Genomic DNA, 8,495 nt, shown 5'->3' on the forward strand with positions numbered 1-8,495 from the left:
ATGTAAATCAATGAACCTTGCCACTCTTTCTTCTTGCTTTCTTTTGTATCCTATTTGTTTCTGTATGTTCTTCAAATCCTTGAGCCAATTCTGATCCAAACCTCTAAGATCATTCCCCTTGATACATGCTCCTTCTTCTTTCTTCATTTAACTTCAATTTTCACCCAAATGTGCCATTTTACGTTTTCCTTTTGAATCAAGCTCAATTTCTTCACATCTAGACTTTGCAAGGGCTAACAAATAGCAACCAATCATAAAAAATCAAAATTCACTTCCCATGATTCTGAAAATGCAATGTATCATTGACACATTTCAATTCCAAAACTATTTTTTTCCAAAATGAAACTCTTGCTTTTCTCTCTTGTTTCTTGCTCTTTTTCCTCCATTCTTTTTCCATAATGAAGCTTGATTGATAATGCTAATAGCCATGCAAAGTTCTATGAAATTCGATTTCAGATTAGTCCCATAAAAATTGTAAGAGTGGCTGAAAAAAGAAAACTGCATTTTCTACTTTTTTTCTGTTTTTCTTCTTTTCTGTTTTTTTTTTCTGTTGCAGCTGCACTTTGAAGGTTTAGAATCCGAATTTGTTGTTTAGGAAGTAACTGAATGGAAGTGGATTTTTACAGGATTCATCAACTGATCCGATTCTTGATACTCTCTTTGAACAACTTGGCACAAACCCTTTTTTTTCTATTTTTTTTCTTTTCTGTTTTCTCTGATGTAATGCATTTAGAATCTGAGTTTGTGCCCTTAGTTTGCTACACTTCAATCCACTTCTTCAAATGAATCACAATTGATTTCCTGAAGGCGAACTGATCAGATTCATCTCAGCAGCCACACCATTCTTCACAGCCCATTAAAAATTCTGCATTTCATTTTTTTAGCATGAGTTTCAGCCCCTGATTCCTCTCAATTACACCCAAATAACATTTCTTTCAACTCTTAACAGATTTGTATCGAGTTGGCTTCAGTAACTTGGCATCATAACATTTCCACAAGGCTTTTAAAAATTCAGAATTTCCAAGAACAATTCAGTTTTTCACAGCTTCCTCTCAAATTTTCACCTCTCTGTTTTTCCCTTTTATTTCCGGCCATAGAACTTCTTTTAACTCAGCTTAGCTTCTGAATTCTGTAGCCTTCTAAACTCCACACATTCCCAGCAGTGTAGCTCAGTAAATTGCTATTGAAACAATCCCACAAAAATTCCAAAATTCAGAAATGGCACATTAGTGTCAAACTTGATTTTCCATTAGTTCCCAAGATCAATTCTTGCACTTTAGAATCCACCATTTTCACTATCATTCTGAACATTTGTGACTCCTTTTTGTGCCCAAATCCAGTCACTAAACCAAGTCATAACTGATTTACACCTTTGGTCTCTTTGGTCTCCTTGCTTTTCACAACTTGCTAACTTCCATTTTCTTGAAAATTTTCAAAGCATCTAATCTCCTCAGAAAAAATATCGTAGCAACAAATAACAATGAAAATCTGAATTTCTTCAAACAACATTTCCCTTGGCACCTTGCTACACCCCAAAAATGGCACAAGCAATCCAATTGGGCACACTTCTCATTCTTTCTCAAAAAAAAATTTTTTTTTCTTCAAAATTTCAAACCTCCTCCCCCACACTTAAATTTTTGACCGTCTCGGGCAAAGGAACATTAATAACAATCAAAAATACCCATGTCCAAGAGAGCATAAAAAAAAATATGAACCGAAAATGGGGAAGAAAATTTTCAAAGAGAAATGGATAAGCAATGATAAAGCATTAAAGTGTGTGTTTTATGAGGAAATTTTTAAACCTAAATAAAAGTGGACCCATCATAGATATTGTAGCCTTGAAAGAAAACAAGTAAGTTCTAGTGTGGCAATTACCTAAGTGCATCACACAAAATGGCTAACCTCACTAGGTATAAAAATCACATTTTTTCTCAAGTTTATCAATCTAGGTTCCACTACTAATGGTTATTTAAGCATTCAAAAGTATTCATCCATGGACTTAAATCCTAGAATAATCAATCAGATTTAATTCTCTTTCAAGAGCTTCTAACAAGATGTGAAGAGGTCCTAGGGGGGGGTACACTTTCAAGGTTCTTATTCCCTACCCTAAACCAAACATGCAAAGGTATTCACAAAGAGTTAACTAACCAAAAATGCTCATGAAAATGATTTTTATTACTGATTTAAACTAAAAGTGCAAAATAAAGACTAAATATGGTATTAACAATGAGAAAGAAGTGAAAGTTGGAACAAACTCCCCTTCACGTTGGGTAGATAGCATCTATAATGTCCACTCCATCCACTTCGAGCTCCTTTAGTTCTTCAAAGTATTTCTTGAGCCAGTGGCCATTCACTTTCCATGAGGTGCCCGTGACTTCATCCCTAATCTCAATTGCACCATAGGGAAACACGTTAGTAACAAAATATGGACCCTCCCATCTTGACCTCAACTTACCTTTGATGAGTTTAAGCCTTGATTTGTACAAGAGGACTTTGTCTCCCACTTGAAATTCTTTGTCCTTAATGTTCTTATCATGAAAGTTCTTGGTCTTTTCCTTGTAAATCCTCGAGTTCTCATAAGCTTCCAACCGAATTTCCTCAAGCTCTTGAAGTTGCAACTTCCTTTCTTTTCCTACCTTATTCACATCAAAATTGCAAGCCTTCACCGCCCAATAAGCTTTATGTTCAATTTCCATCGGTAAATGGCAAGACTTCCCATAAACAAGACGATACGGTGACATTTCAATGGCTGTCTTATATGCAGTGCGATAGGCCCATAGTGCATCTTCAAGCCTTTTACTCCAATCTTTTCTAGTAGGTCCCACTTGATGGGGAAGTCTTGAAAAACCGTTCCGGTAAATTCTTGCAGAACAAAATTTTTTCCGAAACGATCTCAAGTTGCTCGATCGTTGGGCTCTTGTGTTTGGTTTACAGGATCCAGGAATAATTTAACTAATTGCAGAAACATTAAATTATACCTTGTTAGGAAGTATACTGAAAAGACTTGTCTTTTGTAATAAACATTTTGAAATAAAGAAATCATGTTTTGGTCAAATGATTGCAATAGGTAAATTTGCAATAAAGTCCTCTTAGTTCACACTGTAGATAATTGAGACACAGAAGACCATGATTATCAGTCCCCTGTGAATTATAAAGTAAGGCTCACAACCAAGATGGTGTTGGACAACCCATCGGGAACGGTTGTAGTGTAATTCGGTTACTGTCTGTCTTGACTGTAGAATTACACTAGTGCACTTTGTGTGCATTGAGTAGGACCATTGAGGTTGTTCAATTTACTCTGACTCACAAATTGAACAAGACCTCTGTTATTAGGAATTATGCACTCTTAATCCCGATGTAATAAATGGGCACCTATAGGTAGTAATTATTGCTTTAATTTACCAAAGGGTGAGATCTTTGCGTCAGATCAATTATTCCCGATAAGTTGGGTGATGTTGCTATCTATACGGTGTGCCATTAATTACAGAAGGAATCCGTGTCCCAGTAGGGTTGATGATGTCCCCTTGGATAGCTCATAAGGATTGTCAAGTCAAAATCTTGCAAGTGGACTTGGTCCGACTGACAATGAAGTTGAGTGGTACTATTCAAGGTCCTAGATGTCGATTATTGAGTTGTTAGTGAACTCAGATAATTGACGGACATACGATATCTTAAACACGGGGAGCAATGCATAATATAATAAGAAGGAACCCAAAATATAAATTGGGGATTAGATTGGTAGTGCAATAATGATCCTCTAGTGGAATGGATTGTTATTGATGGATGTAGGTGTGTATTCGGGGTTGAATACGGGATCCGAAACCCATCAGAAGGCCAGATCTAATACCTCCTCGAGGTCCCCGCTGTAGCCTAAAGACATCTTCAAAAGGATGCAATCAATCGGATGAGATTAGTTCTCAGCCGTCGGATGAGATTTAATCTCGACCGTTGGATGAGATTGGTTCTCAACCGTAGGATGAGTTAATGGATGAGATCAACTTGTATCCGTGGGATTAGATCAAGTTGCATCCATTGGATCAAAATAAATAAAGAGGAATAAAAGAGAAACGATGGATGAGATCTTTTCGGTTAAGTTTTATTCTTTTAATTATGGAATTAATTCATGGAAATAATTCCTAATATGGCCGGCCACTATTAGATAAGGATGGAAATAATTATTCTAATTTTTTCCATAAAGATCTAACGGCTAGAAACCAAGCAATCTAATCTAAGGGCCTAGATTTAAGAAGTTTTTATAATTGGAAATAATTCATGGAATTAATTCTAATTTAAATTATTTCTTAATGGCTAAGAAAGGGGTGCTTGGTCTTGGGCACAAAACTATAAAAGGGGGGGGGGCTTAAGGGTGGACGACAACAAGATAAGAGATCAAGAAGGGAGAGAGCTAGGTTTCCCCTAAAGCCCTAGCTCCTTCTTGTGCCGCCGCCCACATCTCCTCCTCCTTCCTTCCTCCTTTATTTCCTTCTTCCACCGCCTCTTCATCTTCTCTTCTTGAGGTGGCCGGATCTTCCATCAAGAGAGGTGGCCGGACCTAGCAAGAAGACAAGCCAAGGTGAAGCAAGAGCGAAAGGAAGAAAGGCGATCCAGAAGTTCTTCATCCGGAAGATTATCGTTCCTTAGTTCCTGAAGGATCGTTGTCCACCCAACGTTCAGGAAGAAGACAGGAATACAGCGGAAGGCAGCGAGGTCGACAAGGTTCTGGTAAATTATTTTAATTTTCGCATGTTTTAATTTACTAGAATAAATTTAGAGAACCGTAGAAATAATTAGGAATCGGCGATCCTGAAGGATCGTTTGACATTGTCTTCCTTATAGACTTTGTCAATTGATCCAAGGCGGGATTCGAATTTTTGTTCAGTGGGGTTCTATGCTCTTTGGGGCGGATAGAATCCGGATCGTAAAACAGGGATCCAGATCGCCAACATACCTTTCTTTCGACGTTTCGGAAGACCGAAGTTTGTACCCGAAGACCTCTTGATCTTCTGCCGTATTCCTCTCCTCTTCTCGAGCGTTGTGTGGGCAACGATCCTTCGAGAATATCTCCACCAGAAATCTCCTCCGATGGCTTGCTAAACTTCCTTCTCTTTGCTTGGAGAAAAGAGAAGGAGAAGAAGGGTGGCTTGCCGAGAGAGTCTCGGCTAACAATAGAGAGGAAACTTGTGTGCTCTAAAGCCAAGCCAACCCCCTTCTTTTATAGCCTTGCCACTCCTTATTTATGGTATAATTTAAGCCATAAACATGGTATAATTAATCCATAAACATGGCATGATTTGATTCAATCAAATCGGAGAGATTTGGAATAATTCCGGAAGTTACCATAACGAACCCAGGCCTTTAATCGATCAAGAAATCGATTAAAACTCCGTAATTTCTTCTCATTAACACAGGTAATCGATCACTCGATCGATTACCAGTCGATTTCTCGCTTGGTAATCGATCTACCAGCATGGTAATCGATCCCTTGATCGATTACCACTCGCGGTAAGAGAAACATGGTAATCGATCAGCTGATCGATTACCAAGGTGTGTAATCGATCAGCTGATCGATTACACTACTTAGCATGGGTTCGAATGCCTGGTTTCTTCACGAATTCTTCCAAGGTGGACTTGAGGATTCCCAGAGGCTACAACAGGGACCTAGAGGAGGAATTGGTTTTGGCCTCCTGATGAGCTAAGGCTTCCCGTGTTCGCCCTGAACACACAACCTTAGTTCATCAATAATAACTCATGCCACTAAAGAGTTATTATCGAACTACCGCACCAATCCCCATATTTCAATATGGGCTCCTTCTTACTATCAGTACATTAGTCTCCCTGTATTTAAGATATCGTATGTCCGTCAATTAAAATGAGTTACTGACAATTCGTATTTAATCGACATCTAATCCAAGAGTAGTACCACTCAACCTTATTATCATGCGGACAAGGTCCACCTGCAGGGTTTACATGATAATCCTTATGAGCTCCTCAAGGGCACATCATCAACCTAGATTATAGGACACAGATTCCTTCTATAATCAACAACACACCATGTACATAATACTACTTCCCAATGATGGAGAAGTCTTGAAAAACCGTTCCGGTAAATTCTTGCAGAACAAAATTTTTTTTTGAAACGATCTCAAATTGCCCGATCGTTGGACTCTTGTGTTTGGTTTACAGGATCCAGGAATAATTTAACTAATTGCGGAAACATTAAATTATACCTTTCTTTCGACGTTTCGAAAGACCGAAGTTTGTACCCGAAGACCTCTTGATCTTCTGCTGTATTCCTCTCCTCTTCTCGAACGTTGTATGGGCAACGATCATTCGAGAATTTTCTCCACCAGAATTCTCCTCCGATGGCTAGCTAAAACTTTCTTCTCTCTCGTTGAAGAAAAGAGGAAGAAGAAAGAAGGCTGAGGGCTGGCATACCGAGGCTCTCGACTACCACAGAAAGGGATTTCGTGTGTTCTCAAAGCCAACCCACCCCCTTCTTTTATAGCCTAGCCATCCTTTATTTATGGTATAATTAGAGCCATAAACATGGTATAATTGTACCACAAACATGGTATGATTTGATTCAATCAAATCGGTGAGATTTGGAATAATTCCGGAAGTTACCATAACGAACCCAGGTCTTTAATCGATCAAGGAATCGATTAAACTCCGTAACTTTTCTCGTTAACACTGGTAATCGATCACCTGATCGATTACCAGATGGTAATCGATCAGCTGATCGATTACCATGCTGGTCCCCCACGGGGCTGGGTAATCGATCAGCTGATCGATTACCAAGGTGTGTAATCGATCGGCTAATCGATTACATCACTTAGCATGGGTTCGAATGCCTGGTTTCTTCACGAATTCTTCCACGGTGGACTTGAGGATTCCCAGAGGCTACAACAGGGACCTAGAGGAGGAATTGGTTTTGGCCTTCTGATGAGCTAAGGTTTCCCGTGTTCGCCCCGAACACACAACCTTAGTTCATCAATAATAACTCATACCACTAAAGAGTTATTATCGAACTACCGCACCAATCCCATATTACAATATGGGCTCCTTCTTACTATCAGTACATTAGTCTCCCTGTGTTTAAGATATCGTATGTCCGTCAATTAAAATGAGTTACTGACAACTCGTATTTAATCGACATCTAATCCAAGAGTAGTACCACTCAACCTTATTATCATGCGGACAAGGTCCACCTGCAGGGTTTACATGATAATCCTTATGAGCTCCTCAAGGGGACATCATCAGCCTAGATTATAGGACACAGTTTCCTTCTATAATCAACAACACACCATGTACATAACACTACTTCCCAACTCATCGGGCCTATTGATCTATCGATCTAGACCTCACCCTTTGATGAATTAAAGAAGTACATATTAAGCACACGTGTTTGTTATTATATCGGGATTAAGAGCATGTACATCTATAGTAACAGAGGTTTAGTTCGATTATATAGTCAGTATAAATCGAACAATCCTCAGATGGTCCTGCTCAATACACACTAAGTGTACTAGTGTAATTCTATAGTCAAGACAGACTAAGACCAAATTACACTACAACCACTCCGATGGTTTGTCCAATCCATCTTGGTTGTGAACACTATTTATAATCTATAAGGGACTGATAACATGGTCTTCTGTGTGTGACTCCGCACACCATGCTTATTTTCAATATAGATTAAATGGACACTTGCATAATATTGACCAAATGTGATTCTTATTTCAAAATGTTTATTTACATGCTAGGATTCTAGTATACATCCCAACACCCAACTCATCGGGCCTATTAATCTATCGATCTAGACCTCACCCTTTGATGAATTAAAGAAGTACATATTAAACACACGTGTTTGTTATTATATCGGGATTAAGAGCATGTACATCTATAGTAACAAAGGTTTTAGTTCGATTATATATGGGAACCTTGGTCACTTATGATCGCTCTTGGAATTCCAAACCTGCAAAAAATGTGTGACCTGACAAAGCTAACAACAACAGATGAATCGTCAGTCCTGGTGGGGATGGCCTCCACCCATTTCGAAACATAATCAACAGCTAGAAGAATGTATAAAAATCCAAAAGAAGCAGGAAATGGTCCCATAAAGTCAATGCCCCACACATCAAATATCTCACAAAATAACATGGTCTGTTGTGGCATTTCATTTCTAGGTCCTATATTTCCAGTTCTTTGGCATCTCTCACAACACTTACAAAATCTGTAGGAGTCACGAAACATGGTGGGCCAATATAAACCACTCTCTAAAATTTTTCTAGCCGTCCTTTGTGGTCCAAAGTGTCCACCACAAGCAGAAGAATGACAAAATGTAAGTACAGAATGAAACTCATGGTCAGGTATGCATCTCCTAATGATTTGATCACTACAAAACTTCCATAAATATGGGTCATCCCACACATAAAATTTTGCCTCACTTTTAAATTTGTCTTTTTGAGCTTTTGAAAATTGTGTGGGAAAAACATGAG

General features: G+C 38.6%; 1 protein-coding gene across 1 annotated transcript; it reads right to left on the reverse strand.

Moving 5' to 3' along the window:
* Positions 1 to 2,261: 2,261 nt before the first annotated feature.
* On the reverse strand, positions 2,262 to 2,696 carry LOC141833188 (uncharacterized). Its single transcript, XM_074720575.1, has one exon. It carries the CDS (start codon positions 2,694 to 2,696, stop codon positions 2,262 to 2,264), a length of 435 nt encoding a protein of 144 aa, XP_074576676.1.
* Between the last annotated feature and the right edge of the window lie 5,799 nt (positions 2,697 to 8,495).

The sequence above is a fragment of the Curcuma longa genome, chromosome 8 (assembly GCF_044706935.1).
Source record: "Curcuma longa cultivar G26 ecotype Majalengka, Jawa Barat chromosome 8, ITB_CL_G26_1.1, whole genome shotgun sequence".
Classification (NCBI taxonomy): domain Eukaryota; kingdom Viridiplantae; phylum Streptophyta; class Magnoliopsida; order Zingiberales; family Zingiberaceae; genus Curcuma; species Curcuma longa.

Bases quoted from the DNA above. Each gene is read 5' to 3' on its own strand.
- LOC141833188 (XM_074720575.1), bottom strand. From the start codon at position 2,696: ATGGAAATTGAACATAAAGCTTATTGGGCGGTGAAGGCTTGCAATTTT.